General features: G+C 33.4%; 1 protein-coding gene across 1 annotated transcript in view; it reads right to left on the reverse strand.

The window, feature by feature from the left end:
* Positions 1-1,071: 1,071 nt before the first annotated feature.
* SLC6A15 (solute carrier family 6 member 15) overlaps positions 1,072-25,193 on the reverse strand; it is a 53,278-nt gene continuing 29,156 nt past the window's right edge. Inside the window, 8 exon segments of the mRNA NM_001133974.1 lie at positions 1,072-2,427; positions 3,841-4,003; positions 7,638-7,797; positions 11,052-11,244; positions 13,180-13,372; positions 13,669-13,910; positions 17,030-17,140; positions 24,398-24,579. Of these exon segments, the coding sequence (NP_001127446.1) occupies positions 2,053-2,427; positions 3,841-4,003; positions 7,638-7,797; positions 11,052-11,244; positions 13,180-13,372; positions 13,669-13,910; positions 17,030-17,140; positions 24,398-24,579 (1,619 nt within the window). The 3' untranslated portion in view covers positions 1,072-2,052.

Raw genomic sequence — 25,193 nt, forward strand, 5'->3', positions numbered from 1 at the left:
TTTTTAAGAGCCTCCATGGCAAAAGAGCGAGAGAAGAAGAATGGTGCTATTTGGCAGTACATTATTGTGTTACTGTTAAAGTCTGGCAGGTTAAGCATTAAAGATTAGGGTACCATATAAAAATATTGCCTCAACACAAAAATAAACAAAATTTTTATTACTTCAGCTTCTGAAATAATGAAGCACATTTGTGAGTATTCATAATAAAATGCTGTCCAAAATAAATTATTCACAGAAATAGGTAAGATATAGAAGAGAGAATATAGAATGCTGTCATTTATGCAATATATTGTATTTCCAGACGGATACAGAAGAAACTGGCAATGGTGATTGCCTTTAAAGGTGGACAACGGATGGCTAGAAGAAATGTTGGATGAGAACTTACTTCACACTGAATTGTCATAATTTTTTAGTTTTGTATAATGTGCATATACTGCCTATTTATAAAATATTAAACATTTTTAAAGGGATACAAAACACAATATTCATGAATATATTTTGAAAGACTAAAAATTTATGCACCAGTGGAATTAATATTTTAAATGCTGTGATACTGTTTATTAACATCTATCTATAGCAGAGCGAGAATACTGGCTGAAATAAATCAATAGATATGGCATGTGTATTACCTGATCTATTTTGCTGCTATATCCATCATTGTTTTAAAAATGTAACGATCTGGTGGTAGGATAAATGAAAGATTTTTAACTAGAGGGCACTCAGTGAGGTTCCTCTGCTCTATCCAATTTCATATATACAAGTTTTATTTAAAAATCATAGTCTTTTATACTTTGCAGACAATATTGAATCAGCAAGCAGTCAATTGTACACATGGTTTCTTGGGAGGCTGTAAGTACTTTTCCAAGAATCATAAGACTACATAAGAACACCATCGAACCATAATACTCTATTTTTCCTTTGTCTCTGAAGCGGTGGTAACTCTATTCAATTAATGTAATTAATCCCACTTGGAATGTGATGTTTAGTTATTATGAAATGCCTAAGTGCTGACTGAAATGAAAGACAATCCAGTTCAGGTGATACAAAGAAAATCAATGTGAAAAACAAACATCATTTTTAAACTTTGTTTATTTGTAGATTAAAATGTAATGCATTACAATTTTAACAATCACTTAAAAATGATTTATATTTGCATAAAACAGAAGCAAAACAGAAATATATTAATTAAAATGCTATCTTGCTTCAAGTTTTCAAATCAGTACTTTAAGTACTTAAATGCATTGCAAGTATATTGTATAAATATACTATGAATAATCTTGAAACCACAATAAATATCAAGTAGGTTTTTAGGCACACGGCATAAGAAAAATGCAGAATCTGCATAATTCTTGAGAGTGCTGAGTTACTCACTCTTAGTTCATTTTCACACATATATTTTACACAAAATATACAGCCATCACTCACATGATTCTCAGTCACCTCTGAATCTCATCTTTCATCCCAGCATTAGTGCCTTCTCATGCTTTGATGCTATTGCTCTATACAGCTATTACATAAGAAAATATTTTGCAGTTTTCTTCAACTAATTGCCTAAGAAGGTATCAATGCTACTAAAATCAATACAGCCTATCTACATAATATATTCATGGAAATGTGCTGAGAGGCACCCACTTATAGAACTGCTCATTGTGATCCTGGAAGTTACCCTGAAGGCAAACTTATAAATTTTAAGGTATACCATTTTTAATTGCCAACACTGCTAAACCCAGAAATTATTAGAAACTGAGGTAATACCATTTTTTTAAGAGATAGAAATATTTGAAAATACACCAAATGTACTTTTAAAAAAATCCTGGCAAACATGTACCTCAGCCCTCCTAAGATTTGTCTGCAATCCTTTCTGCACAAATGTAAACCAAAGAATCCAGAAGAATGCTCAAGTTGAACTGATATATACTGTTAGGATTAAAGATCACAGCCACGGAACACCTGAGATTGCCCTCTGATAAGTGAAGCCTAATGCTTCTCTTACTAGGGCCAATGTTCATTGGTAAAAATGAACCAAATAAAACCCACTGACTTTTCCCCCAGCTACAAATCAGATTCTGGCATATCTGGCATAATATCTGCCATCAAGTACCCTATTCCGTACCGTCCATTGGGAGCAGTATCCAGAGTTGGGGATCCACTCTGTTTTCGATAAATATTTTTACCAAAATTTGGAGATGGCATCTCGCTTGATATTTTTCCATGAATGAGGCTTGTATCATCGCCCTCTAAGTTCACAGGCTCGTTCAGGACCCTTCCTCTCTTATAGGTCACAGATGCTAAATTACCAGAACTATCATCTATAAGGTTGAAGCGACGAACAATGAAGACTACAGGGACCGGGAGTATTGCAAAGACAACCAGAGAGACACAAACAACCAGTCCCCACGTTGGATAGCTCAGAAATTCTTCAGATGCCTGTTAAAGAAGAAAATAATAATTATTAGTAATCTATCTTTCTTTGCACATACATAAAATATTGTACTTGCTTCAAGTTTGTAAGCGAAGAATCTGGGCTGGCTTTGTGACTTGCTTTGACCAGTAGAAAGCAGTGGAAGTGACACTCAGCAGCTTCCAAGACTAGCCCTTAAAGGCCTTCCAATTTCTGCTTCTTTCTTAGAATGTTGCCCTGAATCCATGATGCTTGGAAACGTTATAAGTGAAAGACCACCTAAAGAGAGAGCCCAGCTCTCCTCCAAGCTGAATGCAACTGCTTGAGTTAGCCCAGGCAAGAAAAGAAGAAGAACTGCTCAGCTCAGCCTGTAAGAAATAATAAATCAATGTTGCTCTTAGCCATTAAATTTCAGGGTAGTTTGTTACTAAGCAATAGATACCTCTTAAATGTGTCATATATCTTTCTAAAATCTGAAAACCAAACTTTTGAAGCACATCTGGCCCCAAGGGTTTTGGTGAGAGAACAGATTTGTTTATGCCTCTGTCTAGAATTATTAACAATAGGATAGTTAAAGGTCAGAGGTATCTCTGAAAATAAGCATTTTGATTTTATAACAGCTGACATATACCTAATGATTACATTATTATTCAGCTTGAGAATAGAAATTGAAATAGTTATTGCTAATATAAAAATAGTAACAGAACTTTACTTCAAAATTTACTTATTTTAAATTGTGTACTTTGCTAATATATATTTTTCATCATTATATAGAATCTGGGATACAATTTTTATTTATTTATTTGTTTATTGATTGATTGATTGATTGATAGTCACACAGGCTGGAGTGCAGTGGTAATCATAGCTCACTTTAACCTTCAACTCCTAGGCTCAAGCTATCCTTCAGCCTCAGCCTGACGAGTAGCTAGGACTATAGGCGTGTGCTACCATGCCCAGCTAATCTTTTCATCTTTTGTAGAGACAGGGATTCTCTATGTTGCACAGGCTGCTCTCAAGCTGCTGGCCTCAAGTGATGCTTTTGCCTTGGCCTCCAAAAGTGTTGGGATTATAGGTATGAGTCACTGCACCTCGCCTGGGGTACAACTTAATAAATTCATATATTAAAATATTTCTGGAGTTTTGATTAATATGTTTTCTAGGATCAAAGGCCAAGTAATTATTGGTTCATCATTGTTAAGATGGATATATCTGCTTATTAAGGTCAAGGTCAGTGTTTCACATGTGTTGAAAACATCCACAATGTATTTAAAAAATCACATGCTCGCGGCAGGGCACAAACGTAAATCTCATATCCTTGCATAAAAGCTATGCCATTCATTAAACAGCAAAAAATACTGTGATGGAGACAAAAGAAAAAGCCCTCTAAAAAAGCTTTTTATATGTCTTTTAAAAATGTAATTCCCTTATTTTGTATTTACCTTATCTTCAATCCATGCATTATAGCCAGGAGGACTTAATCCCATATTCACAACACTAGCTATTAGCAATGATAATAGCATTAGAGGAGAAACATATTTCCACATATAGTAGTAATATCTGCTGGGAGCAAAGCCCAGCATATCTTTTAGGTCTTCCATAAACCTGAATAAAAAGAAAGTATTTAATTATTCCTTAATTTAATATTGCTAAACCTTAAAAATGTGCATTATATTAATGGTCTGACAAACATTTACCATGGATACCCTATGACATTTTATACTGTATCAAAGTTCCTCTTGGAAGATGACTATAAAGTAAAATGAAGCCAGGTAAGTACTATAATTTTTATTTAGGGAAAGCTCTCTTAAGCCAATTATTGATTTCTCCTTCTACTGATAACTTTCTATTCTATAAACAAAATATTTTCAGTACATTAAAAATTTCTTGTCTCTTTTTTAGTAATACAAGTAATAATTACAAAAAGGAATTATTTAGAAATTATTTCTTTTAGTAATTATTGCTTAATTATTATTAAGAAATATTAAGTAATTATATATTAAGGAATTATTACTATGCTATTAATACTATGCTATCAAGGAATTATTACTTTTAGTAATAATTACTTATTAGTAAATAATTTTACTAATTACTTTTACTAATAATTTTACTATTACTTTAGTAATAATTAGTAAAAGTAATAATTCCTTAATATCACAGCATTAAAAGCATAATAATAATTCCTTAATATTATCAAATATACCTAATCAATGTTGTATTTTCTGTACTCTTAACTTCTTTTTACATTCTGAATTTTTAAAAACGTCTACATATAATAACTAATTGTTATGAATTGTTATGTCTCTTGAGTACATTCTTTCTTTTTCTTTTTTTTTTTTTTTTGAGACAGAGTCTCACCTGTTGCCCAGGCTGGAGTACAGTGGCACAATCTCGACTCACTGCAACCTCGTCTTCCCAGGTTCAAGCAATTCTCCTGCCTCAGCCTCCCGAGTAGCTGGGATTACAGGCGACCACCATCATGCCCAGCTAATTTTTGTATTTTTAGTAGAGATGGCATTTCACCATGTTGGTCAGACTGGTCTCGATCTCCTGAACTCAAGTGATCTGCCCACCTTGGCCTCCCAAAGTGTTGGGATTACAGGCGTGAGCCACCACACCTGGCCCAGTCTTAATCTCTATGTTTCTCCTCCCTTTTTTATTTCTTCCAAGTTGCTCCAGAACCTTAAAGGACATCTTCAATGTAAGAATTCTATACCTGCCCTTTAGAAAAAATATGAACTTTGAAGACCAAGAGACCTCATTTCAGATCAAAGTTCTGTGTTCTTTTGATGTATATCTTAATCTCTCTAAGCTTCATTTTTGGCATTTTCCAAAAAGATAATGTAATACCCACCTTTTGAGGGTTATTACTAGAACCATAAACAATGGATGCTTAGCATACTACCTCACATATGGTACAAAATCGACAGATGCATCTATTAGTAGTAGTATTTTTTCTTCTGTTGTTATAAATAGTGTTATTCAGGAACACTAGCATTAAAAAGAGAGATTCTTCAGTAAGTCTATCATGAATAATGAACTGTCTAAATGGAAATCTAAATTACAAATGTATTTATTTACAGATCAGTCCAAAAACAGTATCAAATTCCATCATGGTACAGGTTACGAGTTTTGAGTAGCCTAGTAAAGCTTAGAGAAACCTGGCCTTGAAATGAAGGTCAAGGTTACAGTACTGGCTCTACAGCTAACATATTGTATCCTCCTGTAAAAGAAGGGGCAGTTTCCCATCTATAAGATATGGATCATGTTAGTTAAGAAGGAGTATTTTTTGATTACACACTTTATTTTTTAACAGCAATTTTAGGTTCACAGCAAAATTGAGCTGAAAGTAGAGAGATTTCCCATATAGCTCCTACCAATATACGTGCATAACCTCCTCCATTATCAGCATCCCCCACGAGAGTGGAATATTGGTTACAATTGATGAACCTACGTAAGTTAACACATTATTACTACCTAGAGCCCACAGTTTACACTAGAATTCACTGTTTGTGTAGTACATTCTCTGGGTTTGGACAAATGTATAATGACGTGTGTCCACCATTACAGTGTCACACAGAGTAGTTTCACTGCCCTAAACATTCTGTGCTCAGCCTATACATCCCTGGATCTGGTCCAACCCCTGTCAACTGCTGATATTTTTACTGTCCCCATAGTTTCACCTTTTCCATACTATAATATAGGGGAATCTTACAATATGTAACTTTTCTTATGTGACTTTTTTCACTAAGTAATGTGCATTAAAATTTCCTCTGTGTCTTTTCATGGATTGAATAATATTTCATTGTCTGGATGTATCACAGTTTATTTATCCATTTACCTACTAAAGGATATCTTGGTTGCCTCCAAGTTTGGGCAATTATGAATATAGTCGCTATAAACACCCATGTGCAGAATTTTAAGTGGGCATAAGTTTTCAACTCCTTTGGGTAAATATCAAGTAGCATGATTGCTGCATTATACGCTAAGAGCTATTACTACTATTATTATACAGTACATTATTATTAAATGTAAGTTCTCCTAAGCTTCCTGGCCTGGAGCTTTTGGCAACCACAAAAAAACATTCTGTAAGCTTTGTTACAAAGCTCATTCAATACCCACAATATTCTTTATGCTGCTTAAAAGGACTCTGGTCTTCACTGAAGGTGCATGCATTACTACTTTACATAGGGCTGTAATGAGCTTGGTGATCTTACTACCTCTCAGTCCATACATGTGATTAGAGACAGTGACTATAAAAAGTATTGGACAAATCCTCCAAAGGTCTTTTTCTTTTTTTTTTTTTTGGATAAATTTTTATTCTTATAAATTGGATGACATATAGCTAAACTCAAATTAGAACTATCAGTGAAAATATTCTAGTACCCAGATTAGCAAATTATTTTTACTAGTGCTTTCTGGCTCTAAAAACTGGTATTTTATGGGAAATTAGAGGGTTAATTCTTGAAAGTATGATATTGATGTCCTAGAATGTGAGAACTCTCATGCTTCACATCATTTCAAATACATATACTTTTCACATCAGTGTACCTGATTGGTGTGAAAAATATGTATATTTGATATGAATTTATGAATCAATAGTGAATTTATTCATTGTTTATGCTTATAGAGAATTTAAGTAATGACTCCATATAAATATAACGTTTGTGTGCAGCAAATGTCATATATACCTCAGAGCTGGGAAAATATCATTTCCCAATATTGTCCTGCTATATAAGGCATTGTGACACATGCACTCCTCTTATAAATCAGTTTAGCAAAATAATTGGGAGATAAGCTTCAGAGTTAAACAGAAATGGACATAAGTCCCAGGACTGCCGCTGTTCAGGTGGGTGACAGGCAAGTCACAGGGTGTCTCTCTAAGCTTGATTTTCTTTATCTGTGAAATGTAGATAACAATAAACAACTCAAAAGAACCTAAGGTTCTTGGAACACTGCCAATACTTACTAGATCCTGAAAGTTACCTCTTTGATAACCAGGACTAAATCAAAGCTCTAAAATTCTACACACTATTACATCCTATATAATTCTATTTACCCAACAGGGAAATGTACTTTACCAAAACTGTTGAATCAATAAGAGCCTGCAAAAGGTTTGATTTTTTAAAGAATTGTTCCCTCTATTCATTTCTTTCCTCTTCTAAATGAAATGAACATTGATAATTGATGTTTTCAAAATAGAGATTAAAAGTGAATATGTAAAAGCAAATATACTTACTTATCTATGCCATAAACAAAGCATACAGCAATATTCTCCAAAATGACTACAATTAGCAGAGGCAGTGTAGCAGAATAATCATCAAACATTGTAACAAAGTAATTTCCAGAGCGTTGCACAAATATCAGGCCAATACAAAATGCCAGAAGACAACAGATAACTAGACAAAAGAAATAAATGAAAAAATGAGACTCTATTCAGAGACAAGTCCTTTAAACTTTATTATAAATTATTACATTCAAACTTTCAAAACTTTTATAACATGTCCATCATATAAACAGGCAATACCTTTCCTGATACATGGCATATAACCTATTAGGAATTAGGTTACCTGGGTGTAGGCTCAGCATTCATACAAATTTATTCTAAGACAATAATTCATCTCCCTGAGCCTGTGGAAACTCATTTACCAAATACAATAATAAATGAGACAAAGTTTAGAGAAAAATTTAAAAGTATAAATTTCCATACTCTATTCCTATAATTAATAGCAAAGTGACTTCTTCAGGCAGCAAATATTTATAGGTCATTTATTCCTTTAATAATGTTCTACAGTGTTGAAATATAGATGAAATTTTTGAATTAATAATGAGACTAATATGGCTTATATTATTATGAAATATACGTATTATATATTCGATTGAAATATGGTTACTTTTCAAGCATAAGTGGAAAAATCTGACCAGACTTAACCTCAGCAACAATTCACATTTATATCTTTATCTTGCCTGAACAGATTAGTTTGGAAACAAATTATAATGGAGTTGAGCAATCTGATCATCCAAATAACATCTAAGAAAAATCATCTAAAAAGAGTTTCCCCAGTAATAGCTAAGAAACAGATGCATAAATTTCTGACCAGCTACTACTTAGAAAAGTTTTTGAAATTCATATAATATTCCCATATTTTTGTTAGACTCTTTGTTCTTTTGTGTTCATTAGCAGAGAAGCCTCCAAAGGTAAAAGATGACTGCATTCCATTTCTCAACCACATTTCGGCAGAGGTGAGTAAACTTGAAAGAAGTAGAGTAGTAATGGCAGCTAAGGAAAAAAGACATCCACGGAGTCAATCATACGAACGCTCCCTAACAATTTCAGCAAGTATGTGTGACATGAAGAAATTACCTCTCTTAAGTACTATACTAGTGCTGTGAGTTACATCTTACAGAAATGAATGTCGTATGTAAACATACAATGTAGAATAAGAAAAGTAACATTTACTTGGATTCTACTGCATATTAAATTTAAATGCTTATCACAGTATAAAATAATATTGCATTCTCTCACTTAATTTTTATAACATCCCAATTGAACAATGTATTGCTTTGTTTACAGATGAGAGAAATGATCCTGAAGAACGTTAAGTAATGTGCTTAAATTCTCAAGCTGGAAGTAGCAGAGTTTGGATCTGCACCCAAATCTGTCTGCCTCAACAGCCAGTGTCACTTTCACTATCTCCTAATTACATCCCATTATGAGGCAAATATAAAAAAGTGCATTATTAAGTGGTACAGACAGTAAGAGTTTTGCTGGAGATGTGAGGGAAAAAGATAATGAGTAATTCATTTGCCTAAATCTTACTGCATAAAGAAGTAAACACACCTACCAAAGAAAATGAGGTAATATTTCTTTGAGGTCAAATACGACTACTATTTGAAGTATCAGTATGATCCCAAAAAACAAGAAGTGGGAAAGAGGGTACATTCCCCTTTGCTCTTTCCAAATAAGTCTTCCAGAAGGTCTTAGAAAATACTACTTTGGGTGATTTTCCCTTTCCACTGTTACTTTTTCCTTAACCTGTAAGCCCTTTACTACAGGAGGGGACAGTTTGGATATGGTGAGCAATGATAAGAACACAAAAATGACTTTAGCCTGCATGTCAGGCAGGATATGGATTTTCATATTAAGAAGTAGAAATCACTTTCTTGAATAATATAAAGCAGTTTCTCATTTCTGTTCAGCTGAATTGTGGATATATAGCTATCAATATGAACAAACTGCTGAAATTGAATTGTTTTATACACGCACATACATGCACATGCACAAACACAGACATAATTATCAGAGCGGCAAATGATAAAGGTATATATTTGAGACTTATTTAGACATAAATTATTACTAAATTTTTTATGGCTAAGAAAGAGCTGGGCGCGGTGGCTCACGCCTGTAATCCCAGCACTTTGGGAAGCCGAGGTGGGCGGATCACGAGGTCAGGAGATTGAGACCATCCTGGCTAACACGGTGAAACCCCATCTCTACTAAAAAAAAATACAAAACATTAGCCGAGCGTGGTGGCGGGCGCCTGTAGTCCCAGCTACTCGGGAGGCTGAGGCAGAGCTTGCAGTGAGCTGAGATCGCACCACTGCTGCACTCCAGCCTGGGCGACAGAGCAAGACTCCGTCTTAAAAAAAAAAAAAAAAAAAAAAAAAAAAAGAGCCTTGGGGAATTGCACACCACTGCCCAGCATTCATGGTCATCTCTATAAAATTTGTATCCAATCTTATTTTACATCACTTACCAGTATTGTTTCTGTACTCTTGTATGGTTGGCTTTCTTATTGCTGCCTTTGTCTTCATTTATGTATGTTTACTACTTATCCTCTGACCCTTGAGAAGATCCTTCCTCTTTCCAATTCAACTTCCATCTCTTTCTCTGACAGTTCCATCATATATTTAGATGACCTAGACTCTTTTGAATTCTTATATGTAAAATCCATTATGCTATCAGTATTTTACATGCTATAAGTCTTATCTCTGCAATCTGATTTTAATTTTAGTGTTATTGTTTCTGGAGAAGAGATTTCTTATACATTTGTATATCTCTTATAATTTCTTTTCTATCCTTTATAGCCCTTAAATGGGAGTATGATGCATTAAACTGGTACTTTAATAATCACTTGTAAATTGGACCTATTAACTACCATCCATATTGATAAATTGTTTTATTTTCTTCTCTACTTGGAGACATTAACTACTAGTAAATTACTACTGCTGCTGTATATGAGAACTGGATTTAGGTTTATCATTTTCAGCTATGCACTTTTTGGATAGGAATATCGCATCTGAACTGCTCTAATTATGATTATTTGACTTGTATAAAAATTATACACAAACACTCCATGACTTTATTCTAGTGTCAGTCATTCTTGATAATGCATTACTATTATTTAATTATAACAATAAATATTTATTATAAATGATAAAATATAATTTATATTAAAACATCCATATTATATTGTTTATACAATTAAAATAAAATAAAATAAATTTATACAATGTATACAATAATAAATCGTGATAATAGACATTAATAAAACTCAAAATATAAGACTTTCCAGTTTTCACCTCTAACCTTTCACCAAGAATAAAATGGCCTGGCTTTGTTCAATGAAAAGTCAAATACAAAAAAACTCACCAGTAAGAATTTCTTTCCTCACTTTGAAAGTGTCCACAATAGGCGTGACAATCCCTTCAATGGTTCCAAACATACTGCCAAGGCCTAGATTTACCAGCATGAGGAAAAACATCACTGACCAGAAGGGAGATGCAGGAAAATGTGTCATCGCTTCTGTAAAGGCAATAAAAGCTAAGCCAGTCCCCTGGACAGCCTGTAAAATACACAAAATAGCAACATTAGTACAGAATAATTATTAAACAATGGCTCTATATATCAGTAACAATGAGGAGGAAAGATCTCTGAATAATGTCCAGGGCTGCTGGAAATAGACATGCTCACGTCAGCTCTTAACCTGATAAATCATGTTGTCATTCTCTGAACCTGGATTTAATTAGATCAAGGAGATCCAAATAATGAAATTTTGTTTATAATTAATAAACAGAGTACACGATTGTGTTGTATATACTAACTATTTCACAAGGCTCCTAGAATGAAAAATTATATTAAAGAATACATAATATTTTTGGTTTTGTTAAAGCTTATGAATATGAATAATGACATATTATCATAGATATATAAATACAAATATATATATACAACTATTTCTGGCTCATATATAAAGATTTTAAAAATTTGGTTTTACCTTACCTCAAAGTGGCTCAATCAATTGTTGTAAAATATATATATATATACTATGAATAATAAACTTGTTTTGATTTAAGAGAAAACAGCAAATGCAAAATAAAAGGATGTGAACAGAATAAGTAGATTATAAAAAGCCAATTTTTCATTTAAAAAACTTACATCTTCACCTTTTTTTACTTCTGATATTCCTACCTCCCTGATTAAAAAAAAAAAAAAAGTTGGGTTGATATGCTGGTTTTCATAATTCAGAAGACACAATGAATTTCCATTCAAAACTAATAACAAAATTAATAAAAAGACAGATACTCCAATTGGGCAGAGAGAAATTGAATTACTTGCAAATATTAATGTGAGTTTATTTTTATAAATATCACAAATATTGAGTTGTAAAATAACAACTTACTTTGTCTAACTAACTGTACCTATAACCAAACTTCAAGTTGATTGTGTTGTCTCATAAAGATAGATGAGAATTAAAAAAAAAAAACTTTGAATGGTATATTAGTAATTAATTAAATATTTCCTTAAGGAATTCAAGGCTTTTATATTAATGATGGCTTTACTTTTTAATGAATAATATCCACACATGATTCTTTATGTTAGTCTCAAGTACAGTTAACTATCTTAAAGCAAATAATTAGTGACTAATTTCTCCATTATATTTTCCTTTTTGACATACGGGAGACAGTGGCAGCCAATATAAGGACATTTATTAATGGTGACCTATTTCTTATTTAATACAACATAGCTAAGAAAAAGAACTTCATCGGTTGGGCACGGTGGCTAAGGCCTGTAATCCCAGCACTTTGGGAGGCCAAGGCGGGCAGATCATGAGGTCAAGTGTTCGAGACCAGCCTAGCCAAAATGGTGAACCCCCTTCTCCCATCTCTACTAAAATTACAAAAATTAGCCAGGTGTGGTGGTATGTGCCTGTAATCCCAGCTACTTGGGAGGCTGACCAGGAGAATTGCTTGAACCTGGGAAGCAGAGGATGCAGTGAGCCGAGTTCGCAACACTGCACCCCAGCCTGGGCGACAGAGAGAGACTACGGCTCAAAAAATAAAAGAACTTGATCATGACTTGTGGAACACAACTATTAAAATTGCTATTTTAAATATTATTCATGCATCAAAGCAATCATGTAATGTATGTGTAAATGAGAGCCATAATTCTAATTCTGTATTGAATATTATAGCAAGAAAGATTTTAGACTAATCATCATTCTATGATGAAAATCACTTTATATTCATATTTTAAATTACTGTGGCTCAATCAATGAAATAACTTTTTAAAATAAAGCAAATCTTTACCATTTAAGAAAACATATTCTCTAAAATTAAGAATGTAAATTCTGAAGGCCTTATAATGCCCGGGAGCTTCTCTGGGCATCTTAAGAGCTTCTTCGGGCATTTTAAGGCCCTTTTCCTGAAGGGAGTCTGCTGGATAATGCATATTTCAAGAGAATGATAATTATTTTATTGCTCAAACATGGCTTACTAACTTTATTTAGCTCTTCTTCAATTTTACAGGAATTGAGATGAAGAGCAGGAAACTCTTCTTCTTTCACTTTTTGAATGATGTCATAAACTAAATGATAATCTTCTGCAGTAACAGCTGAAAGGTTGATATGATGGGGAATAATATCCTGACTAATGTTTCCCATTTTCAAAAATTTCATGATCGTCTGTGAATTTCTGAAAAATAAAACAACATACAAATTAGCACATAAGAGTTCTTTGGTGTATAGTTTGTAAATGACTATGCCGTTATAAGCTAATGAATGAGCAATGTTCCCAACACAAAGAAATGATTAATGTTTGAGGTGATGACTATCCCAATTACCCAGATTTGACCACTATACATTGTATGTTAGTGTCGAACTATCACATGTATCTCATAAATATGTATAGCTATCATGTATCAATAAAATTATAAATAACAAAATAAGAACTAAATAAGAAAAAAGGCAAATGAAAATTAATATTCATACTGTGTAATGCATTTCTCATTTATGACATTTGCTTTGAAGCCCAGAACTGCAAACACCACCAATGTTGCCAGGACAGAAGTGAAAAAATTGATGAAGGACACCAGGACAGCATCAAAGTGGCAGTTGTTGTCTCTCTTGTTGTAGCTTGAAAAGGCAATGACACCACCAAATCCCAGACCTAAGGCAAAGAACACTTGAGTAGCAGCTTCTCTCCAGACCTTGGGCTCCAGCATTATTTCAAGCTGTTTAAAAATAAACACAATAGAATCAGCTACAAAATAATATTTCAGAATAATTAATTTTTTATGGAATTTACTGTTTCAGTATATTACAATGATATTTATGCACCCAAAGTTTATTTAAATATGGAAATAATATGTTCTTAAGCATAAACATCTATTTTTAGGAAACAAATAGTTATGAATAAGAAAGTTTATCAGTCCTTTACATGGAGATTTTAAGTACATGGAGATTTTCTACTTACAAGGTGGTTTTTAAATATTTTAAGAATATCAAAGGAAATATGAAATGAGAATATGAAGAAAAATTTATTATCTTCAATCATTTCCCATTATGTCTTTTTTCTTTCCATAGCAAAACAGGTCAATTACCAATAAAAGTTAATAGTTGCTTCACTAACACTCCATGTTTTGTGTTTTCTGCTCTTAATCTAATGGTTGAAGCAGAAAACAATTATAAACTTGGTAGAGTTGAACTATTTGTACTTTGCATATTCACATATGTATTCTTCATTCATTCGAAAGTCTACTAAAAGATTTTTCTTTGAAAATAGAAAAAATTCATCTATATTGTCTATAAGATACTCTTTCAGATCCAAAGTTCTGACATTGAACAGATTTTAAATATTGAACAGATATTTTATGTAGTTGTGCTTTACGTCTTAGATAATTATCACTGTATATAATCAAAACTTAAATGAAACAATTCAGATGAGCCATGTGTGGCCCAGACCTTAATAAATTGTTCAGTTTGATTTCAGTAATAATAGCGTTTAAATTGGCATTTTATCTCTTTTTACCATTACAATCAAATTGCCTTTATTGAGAGCAATGTCAAACATGACTAAGAACATGAGAGAGTTTCAGATTCTGATTCTGCCATTTAGTAATTTTAAAATAGTGCAACCAATGGTAAATGGCGTGTCCTCTCTGAGTTTCAGCTTCTTCAGAAAGATCAGAATAATAAGAAGTGTACCACTTACCATGGTGCCTACCACACTCTAAAAATGCTCAGTAACCGATAACATAGATGAGCTATAGCGGCAAACACACTGGTAAGCATTTTATATGGTTTAACTCATTTAGTACTCACAACAACCCACGAAGTTGTTGCTACTATTAACTGAGTCTTAGGAAGGTTATGTAACTTGCCTAAGGTTACACAGCAGCTCTGAGGTAGAGATGAAATAAGAACACAGGTAGATTCCAAAATCCATATTCTCTCAAACAATAGGATGTATTGCTTCAACTAATTTTGGTTATTAAAATCTATGAAATATGCTTATTAAACATAATCATGATTATCTTCATAATTTATGAACAATTAACATATGCACATTGTTTACTGACCGTTGCTACATCGTGTTCTATTTACACTCAACTGTCTATCTCTACTGTAGCCACTAGATGGCAGAAAAGACCTATTAAAGAAAGACGTTACCAGCATCCCAATTTCTGAACTAAATCTCCACTCACTGTTTCAGAAGTATTTGATGTGCTTATGTACTTTCTCCCCTACATAAACAATGTAAATTTTTTAAAAATTACAATTACTCATATTGAGTATCACATCCTACAGAAACGTAATAAAGTCTTATCAACACTCAAGAAAAGTTAGCTGAAGGAAAATTAACATTTTAATAGTGATCCCTAGTCTAGGTCAGAAATGTTAATTCATGCTGCAGTTTTCAGTACTGGGGCTATATAGAATTATTATATATAAGCATTTAAATTCTAAAATATCTAGTTAAATCAAATGTTTAGAATTTTGTCACAAGCAATTGTCAGTTTAGAAAGAGAATATATTCTAGAAATTCACACAGAATTTTGGTAGTCTTGAACTCAGAAAACATTTTCTTCAATATTATACATATAAGTATTTTTGGTCATTAAGTATGGCCCATTTGTAGCAGATTTAAATTATAGTGTGGCTGAAACTCGTAAATCTTAACTGGTTGTTCACAGAGAAGTTCCAAGAACTCTAAATGTTAAACAAGTATTTTGAAGTACCTGAGAAAACCAGACACCAGTGTCAGCATTTTTGCTACTACAGAATGAATACCAACTCAGAACCAAACACACAAAGAACACAGCTTCTTTTACGCAGTATCAAGGCAGCTGCCAGGAGTGACAAAGAATTCCACAGAAGCTAATCCCTTATGCCCAAATCTCACAGCACAATGCTGCCTGCACATTCATCCTTCAGATAACTTTTAATTTCTAAATTAATTTTGAAATCGTATCTTTAGACAGTTTCATCTTTATGTCTGCCTATGATAGTATTAGCAAACTAATAGTGGGGTGCACTATTTATATATATATATATAAAATCAAAAACTTGTTTCCTGTTAAATCAGTATAAGAAGTTATGATGAAGCCCACAGTTATGATTAACCAGGTTAAGTGTGCCCAGTGTTGAGTTTAGCTCTACTAAGTTGCATGATGGATTATAAGTTCTGAGCCCTTGATGGAGTCTAATGAGAATTTTCCTAAAATCTATATGCATCTTTAGAAGTTACAGAATTTCACAAGCTGATTACTACAAATATTCTTCCAGAAGATACAAAACTACAAAACCTCAAAAAAATTAACTAAGAAAAGAAAACACTGATTATCTCTGAGAGAGTATTTTAGGGTTCTTAATCTTATTTTAGGGTCCATGGATTCTAGATGATCAGTCAACTTCTGGATACTCTAAGCAAATTAATATGTTCATTATTTTTTTTGGTAAGAAAATCCTCGTCACTTTTTCAAATGGATCCATGACACAAAAAGGCTAAAAACCACTAGAATAAAGGGGAAAGAGTAAATGAAGACTGAGAAATTCCAAAGTCTAATCAGTATAAAAATTAGAAATAAATTTATTATTAAAGAGGGATTTTTGAAGTTGAAATAGTGGTAGCTTTACTCTAAAATCAACATGGGATATAAAAAATGGAGATAAATGGCTATAATTATACATTAAAAAATGCTGGTTTTTCCTAGACTGGTTAACAACTATAATTTAAAAGTTTAATGTACATATATTAGAACAATTATTCCTTAAATACAACTTAGAATATTTTAACAATAAACGTAATGCTTTCACGATCATAAGCCTTAAACAGAAATATGGTACATACCTTAGGGGTAAACATGTGGCGAATGCCATCAATTGAACCATTTAAAAGGAGTGCTCTGATGAGGAAGCATATAAGTACCACATATGGAAACAGAGAACTAAAATATATGATCTGCAAAGAAAAATAAAAATAAGTGAGATGCAATGACAATTTTTTTATAGTTAAGATTTTATATGTTAGTTCCTGTACTTTGACAGTCACTGTTTCATGACAGGATTAATAAAACTATTAATAACTTCTAAAGCCATTTTTTAAGAATGGTTTATGAGTCGTGATTCAGCCTTAAGATTTTATTTGAGATATAATTTAAATTTAAAATACTCTATCTCCTTTGAAAAAATCCATAAGCTATGGTGTAGCTTCAATAGTGTTGATTCCTTATAGTTCATAAAACAAGAAATACTTAAGACAGAAATGAATAGGCACTACCTACCTAATGAATTCCTACTTTTTTGTTGTTGTTCTAAGTAGCAAAATAAAAGTCCTATTTCTTTTTCTTTTAACCAAATTTTCATTGTGATTCTGTAAAGCTTTCAATGCAGCATTGTTCCTATGCTGTATCTTCCAGAACCCAAACAATCAAACATGTAAAGATTTTACTTTCCGTTTCAGCAATTTTCACTGTTAAACAGTTCAGCAAATATTTATAATAGAAAAGGAAGTGTGCTACTCAGACATTCACTGCCTCCTTGACATCTTCCACTGGAGGACTAATAGGTCTCTAAAATGTTTCAGGTCCAGAGGGAAACTTTTGAATTTCCCTCAAAGCTGTTCCCACCCATCTCTATTTCAGAAAATGGCCCCACCCTCCATCCCATTAGTAAAGCCAAACATCTAGAAATGGTTCTGGACTATTCATAATATTCTCCTAACTGAATTGCTGGCTGCCCCTTGGTTTATGTCATACCCTGCTTAAAACACTCCAGGAATTTCTAATGCCATTGGAGTGAAGTGCTGATTCCACCCTCTGGCCTGCAAAGTCTTACACTAGAGTGCCTGCCTGCCTGGCCAACACTCTTCCCATGGAGCTCTGGCCACTCAGGCCCTTGCTATCCTGTGAGTCTACCAAGCTCAGCCAGCCTTAAGATGCAGGGCTGCACCTTCCTTCAGAAGCACCTCTTCCTTATTTGCAGATGACCTGCTCCTCCTTACTATTTTAGTCTCATCTTCATCTTCTCCCTGAGGTCTTCCCTGACCACCCAAAATAAGGTGATGCCGTTTTCCATCCTTTCTCTCCCATCTGCCCCGTGCCAACCCTCAATGATATTACCCTAGGTTTGTTGTTTTTGTTGTTTAGAGCACTTAGCACTTTTCGAATTTTATTTATGTGTTTCTGTGTTTATTTTTTGTATCCTCTACCAGGGTATAAGCTAGTAAGGGTAAAGATATTTTCTGTTTACTACCATATCCCACACACCTAACACAGTTGCTGACATAGTAACTCTATAATATGTATCTGTGGAAGGAAGGAATGGAAGGAGAATGGGAACAATGGAGGAAAAAGTGCCGTAGCAGATGATGCCTCCGGGCAGGTAAGAGATACCGAATTCAATAATAACTACAAACAACATTAATATGAGGCAACACAATAAGGGGCACTTTCTCTAGTTTTACCCACTTAAGAATCATATTTAAACACGTGGCACACCTTAAGGAAAAAATATGGATAAAATGTCAGCATACTTTAGAACTCAATATTTTAAAAATAAATTATATTTTAACTTAATTAGTTGTAATGAACATAATTTTTTAATAATTTCAAATTGGTTTAATCCTTTGATTAATCCTTCACTCAAATTTTTTGATTTTTTAAAAAATCAGAATGCTTTCAGATGGAGTTTTTCATTCTCCCTGCTTATTTTTGGCATTCATTTAATTTGGCAGTTGCCTTGATCTCACTTGAATTAAAGTTATCCCCTTTATGATTCTTCTTCACAAATGTTGAGGCTAGCCAGAAACATGGATTCACTTTTGAACAATAGGTTCTTTTTACGTTTTTAAACAAAACTCAAATGTACTGCTTTATAAATAATATAAATGACTTCCATTAATTCTGCTTATATAAAAGTGAAAATGAAGATTATACATTATAAAGTCTAGCTAGACTGATGATGATTTTATCCAATAAAATATGCCTTTTTAATTTTATATTTTAATTATATATTTTATGTTTTATCTTTATATTTTTAATATAATTTCTAATTAGGTACTAAGAAAAGATTCTTCCTGTACTCATATTATTCGAGGCTAAAATACTCTAATCTACCCTTAGTATGTCCCACTTCCTCAAATCCCATAAACCAACTGATCACCACACCCAGCTAATTCTACCACAGAAATCTCACATCTGTCCCTTTGCTTCCCCTCTCAATAGCACAACACCTTTCAGTATGAAAACAGTTTCCTGCTCATCTTGCCTCCAGATTCTGTTAGCTTTCCTCTGCATCCGAGAAATCCATTTTTCACAGTTGCCAGAGTGATCTTTCTAAAAATCTGGTGCTATCACTGAACTATTAAAAATCCTCAAATGTTCCACACTGTTTGCTAGGTAACAGCCCATCATTTTACAAGAGTCCACAGATCCTCCAATATCATCAGTCAATTTGCATATCATCCTTCATCTTCCACAAACTGCACAAGTTGTATGTAAAAGTCACACACAAATACTCAGCAGTCGTTGAGCTTTGTACATGCTGTTCTCTGTGCCTATACACAGTTCTCTGTGAACTTGCTGGTGAACTTCTCTTCAACCATCAAACTCTACTCCAAAATTTACATCCCCTGTGAAGCCTTCTTCTTGCAAATCCAGTTTAATTGCAATTGCTGACTCTACACTATTACACACAATTTCTTTTTTTTTTTGGAGACCGAGTCTCACTCTGTAGCCCAGGGTGGAGTGCCGTGGTACAATCTCGGCTCACTGCAACCACTGCTTCCCGTGTTCAAGTGATTCTTTTGCCTCAGCCTCCTGAGTAGCTGGGATTACAGGCACCTGCCACCATGCCTGGCTAATTTTTTGTATTTTAGTAGAGACGGAGTTTCACCGTTTTGCCCAGGCTGGTCTCAAACTCGTGAGCTCAGGCAATCCACCTGCCTCGGCCTCCAAAAGTGCTGGGATTACAGGCGTGAGCCACTGCCTGGCCACTATCACACACTTTGTATGTGCTTCTGTTACTCCAGTCAGTATGTTCTCATCATCATTACAATATGTTGTAATATAGTTGTACAATAATATAATACTAAAACATATTGCACATTAAGATAAGACTTATAGGAATTTAAGTTTTTCTTCTTGTACACAATTCATTCATTGAATTGTGGGTTCCATGAAGACAGACTGTGGCCTATTAATCTTTGCATATCCATCAGTGCCTGACAAATAGCAGATATTCAAATATATTGTTCATTGAGAGAGGATTTACAGGAATTTGAGTTTTTCTTCCTGCACACAATTCCTAAAATTGCAAGCTTATGGTTATTCTGCAGTATTTTGAAAATTATATTCTATGTCCAGACATTTCAATTTTCATTTATTAATTCAACAAACATTTAAATTCTTAAGGACACTGATCTAGATTCAATAAGACTCTAACACAGTTTCCTAATAAGTTGCAAGAACATTTCAAGCCTACAAGATGGAGAAAAATAAGTCAATATTTCAAACATGTAAGTGATATTAAGAAGGCAACACATCAATTTTATTCCTCTGTGAGCAGGTAAGAGGACAAAATATTTCATTTTTAAATTCCATGACTTAAAAAGATGTGTCTTAGGAGTCAGCAGGTTACTTAAATATCTGTGTCATTTTTAAACACAAATTATTTGCATTCAGTCATATGGCTCTAATCTTATTAGACCAAAATAGTCAGTTGCATAATATTATTAAAATAAGTTAAATTCAACCTATTGACTGTATTTATACCAATCACTTTCTTCTTTCCATGCTTTATGTCTTATAACTTGAAGTTACTTTATAAATTTATTTATTGTTTGCTGCCTCTGCCACTATAATGGAAACTCCATGAGGACAGGCACATTGTTTACCTTGTTAGTTGTATTTCCAAAACTAGATCAGTGTCTAGAACATAGTAAGTGCTTAATAAATATTTGCTCAAAATAATAGTGAATGGGTGAATGATTCTTACACATTGTCCAAGAAGTATACATTTTTAAAACTGGGAAATGATACAAAGAAACATATTCCTTTGACTGATTTTTAAGACCCACTCTGGGCCTTGACAACTGTTATGCCTGTCAAAGCAAGTACATTAGTAAGAGAGACTATTTTATCATTCAAAAGATTGTATAAAACATTTTCATTTTACTAAAGTGTTTAGAAAATCGAAAACATAAACCATTGTTTTACACATGAAAATGTTTATTATAAACATACCTTCAGAATGTATCATTCTTTTTGAAAATTTTGTAGCCTAGTTTTAGCCCTGTCTATCATGTATTGGTTGCTTAATTCTGACCAACTATTTATTTTTCCTGAACTTGTCAACTTTGCAGTAAAATGGGGATAAAATATGCAAATTATCTAGCTGATAGAAAGAATAAACAAGATAATGTATGCATAGTATTTAGCATAGTAATAGTAACAATAAGAAAATAGTCGGAGTAGAAAATACTACCTTAGAGTTAGAAGAAAGCTTGGGCCTTCTCATTTCTGTCCTACATATTTGAGGCAGTCATTCCCTTAATAGATTCTGTAACTAGGGCACATGCTACCTCTGTGTGACCACCTCCAGTAATGCTGAGCTCTCTACCATTGAGGCAACTGATTTCATTATTATCAAGTTTGATTCTTGAAAGGCCTTTCTTTCTTTGAAGGCTTACCACCATCACAACCTCCTCCATAATACCCAATATTTGATCATAGTTTTGCTTTCTGTGGCCACACAAAGCAGCCCTATTCTTCTTTTGGTTTAACTATTTGAAGACTTTGATTACAGAGCTGAAATTTCTCATAATAAAAAGGAAAATAAAAGATTTCAGTAAAATCCAGTATTGCAGATGTGGTCCAACTGATATGTGCCTACCTAGCCCAAAGGACAATGTCCCTATCATACCCCTCTTTTAATTCATGCAGTTTCCACTTAGCATTTTGGGGTATATGTATATGCATGTATGACTGTGTGTTTTGACCAAGCACATCACCAGCTGACTCATTCTTCTTTTAGCTGCTAAATCCTCTAAGTTGTTTTTCCATGTGCTAGCCTTAAACAGTATTTCTCTCTTCTGTATTTGTGACTCTGTTTATTTGGAGGCATTTTCTGTTTAGTAGGTAAACACAAAGCTTAACCTTTAATTCCTCATAAAGTCATTCTTGTTATATTTAACTCATTGTTTCAGATTGAGGAATTGTGACAATTTTGGCTTCCATATCTTTGCTCACATTACCTACAGCTAGCTTTCTCCCCATCAGTGCCTGTTAAATTCTTTCTTCAAATATTGCCCAAATACTAGTCTTTTCCTGAAGCATTCTCATTAAAATAATAAGTGTATGTACTAAATTGTATTACATTTTCTATATAAATTTACACTACATGACATGAGAAAAACAACCCCAATATTCTGTGATAAGAAAAGGATGAATAGTTATTTAAGTGATGCTAAGACACAGACTAAGAAGAAACAGAAACAAAACGTGGTAGTAAGAGAACTTGAGTACAAGAGTGTTTGAGCTTCTCTGGATGAACACAGTTGGTTTTCTTTCTACCAAATGATATTATGTTAGGAATCATATAAATATGGTTAGGTCTTATTTAAGAATCCATTCCTTCATTTATAATGTGACAGGAATGTGGCTCTGACATAGTGGAAGACATACACAATTGAACAATTGGAAGTTATTTAGTCATATAATACAATAACATTGCCAAAGACTTAAAGATATTTAGATGTGTTATCAAGTATATTCACAAATTCAAAAGACAAAATGATACAGAGTTTCCTTCAGGAAGATAAGTGTAAAATCATCTATAATTTACAAGTTAAAAAGTCACTAAAATTTTTAATTAAATATAAAGTAACAGGAAGCAAAGATGAATTAGACAGACTTCTGCCCTAAAAGAGTTCATTAATTGGTGGGACTAGGACGGGGTGAGACATTATAGTGTTGCAGTTAAAGAACATGGGCTCTAGATTTAGACAGACTTGCATTTGGCTCCAAATACTAGAACTTTAATAGCCATGAAACTTTGGATAAGTTAACCTAATTTCTCAAAACTGTTTATTTTAAATCTGTAAAATGGTTCCGAAAATAAAAATTACTTCTCAAGAGTTGTTTTTATAATTAAATGGGATAAAGTATAAAAAGTAGTTATCACAGTACCCAAAGTAAAATAAATTTGTAATAAATATTGGCTTCAATTACTGTTCTTACCCTAATTCTTGTCAGAAACACCTGTATCATCATTTATTATGATTGTTATTATGACTTACTTCTACTATTGCTGCTGCTACTACTACTACTATTGCCATTCCTGCTAGTATATGTTGATGAGTGGTCATAAGTTAGCCTGAAATCAGAGTTATACTTTGAAAAGGAAAATAGCACAGCTGGACTGTTAAACGGCAGAGAGAAGAGCCAACAGTAAATTCTTGCTATGATCCAGCCAAGAGATGTGGAGAGCTTTAGAACAATGGCTGTGATCATGGAAAAAAAAAAAAAAAGTAATACGAAAGCAAAATAGTGAATAGCAATTACTTTCCTCATGCGTCCTTTAAAAATAATAACAAACAAGCTACCTAGAATTCACTTAATGTCTTTTTAAACCACAACCATTCTAATTTTCAATTTGCCTTAGAATGAGTGATATTTAGTCTTTTACATTACTCTGAATTCCTTGTTGGAATTATTATTAACTACTTAATGATGTTCAGAGCTTTAGGAAACACTCCACATTACATTATTTCAAAATGTCTTATGCAACTATTCCTTAGAACACCTACAGCAGAGAGAAACAAATGATATCAAACAAACAAAATGAATGAATTACTCATTTTACCACTTTCCCCAATTTCCATAATTTAACTAATTGGCAATTAGAGAACTGAAACATTAGGGTTGATTGAATAAAGGGCAAAAAGAAAGGACTTTTAAGTATTAACAAAAATTTTAAAGATCTTGTTGAAATAAGGAAAGATTATAATTAACCTTAGATTTCACTATAAAACACTGTTTTTATTTGTCTTTTTAAAAATTTAAGCACACTTTTAAAGTGTCACTTTTCACTAATATTTAACTACCTAGAATGAAGTGTTATGTGTGATTTGCCCACAGAAATTTGTAACAGAATTTGAGAGAGGGATGAATCCAGATATGGTGATTAGCAGAACGGGAAAGGGCTCTAACATACTAACTTTTCCAGAAGACTGAATGCCTTTGATCATAGCCAAGCAAACCATGACCCAGGCAGCCAACAAGCAGATGGTCATCTTCCAGTTTAAGCCCCCACTTTCAGAAATGGAACTTGAAATATTCAGTGCTTCCCTGTACCAGTAATAGGTGGTGGCAGAACTTTGTTCACATTCTGGTTCTACAACTGTAGAAAGAAAAGTAACACACAATTATTTCAGAATATAAAGAGCAATGAGACAATTTCCTTTCCAATAAACCTGTAAGTGAATTCTTAATGCTTCCTAGAAAAGTACTACCATTGTATAGCAGCATGTAAATTCACAATGAACAATAAAAACTCAACTGTGCAACCAACAGAAATGTATCCTATTAGATATTTCTTATGCAGTCCTGCAGTAAGAATATGTGAACCTCTTATCAAAGTAATCTTTATTTATTTATTTATTTTTATTTTATTTTATTTTTGTTTTTGAGACCGAGTTTTGCTCCGTTGTCCAAGCTGGAGTGCAATGGTGTGATCTCGGCTCACTCCCAGGTTCAAGTGATTCTCCTGCCTCCACCTCCCAAGTAGCTGGGATTACAGACACCCGCCAACAAACCCAGCTAATTTTTGTATTTTTAGTAGAGATGTTTTTTCACCACATTGGCCAGACTGTTCTCAAACTCCTGACCTCAGGGGCTCTACCTGCCTCGACCTCCCAAAGTGCTGGGATTACAGGCATGAGCCACCACACCCAATCCCTTATCAAAGTAATTTAAACAAATCAGGTTTATCACCCCTACCACCCCTGGAATTAT

The sequence above is a fragment of the Pongo abelii genome, chromosome 10 (genome assembly GCF_028885655.2).
Source record: "Pongo abelii isolate AG06213 chromosome 10, NHGRI_mPonAbe1-v2.0_pri, whole genome shotgun sequence".
Taxonomy (NCBI): domain Eukaryota; kingdom Metazoa; phylum Chordata; class Mammalia; order Primates; family Hominidae; genus Pongo; species Pongo abelii.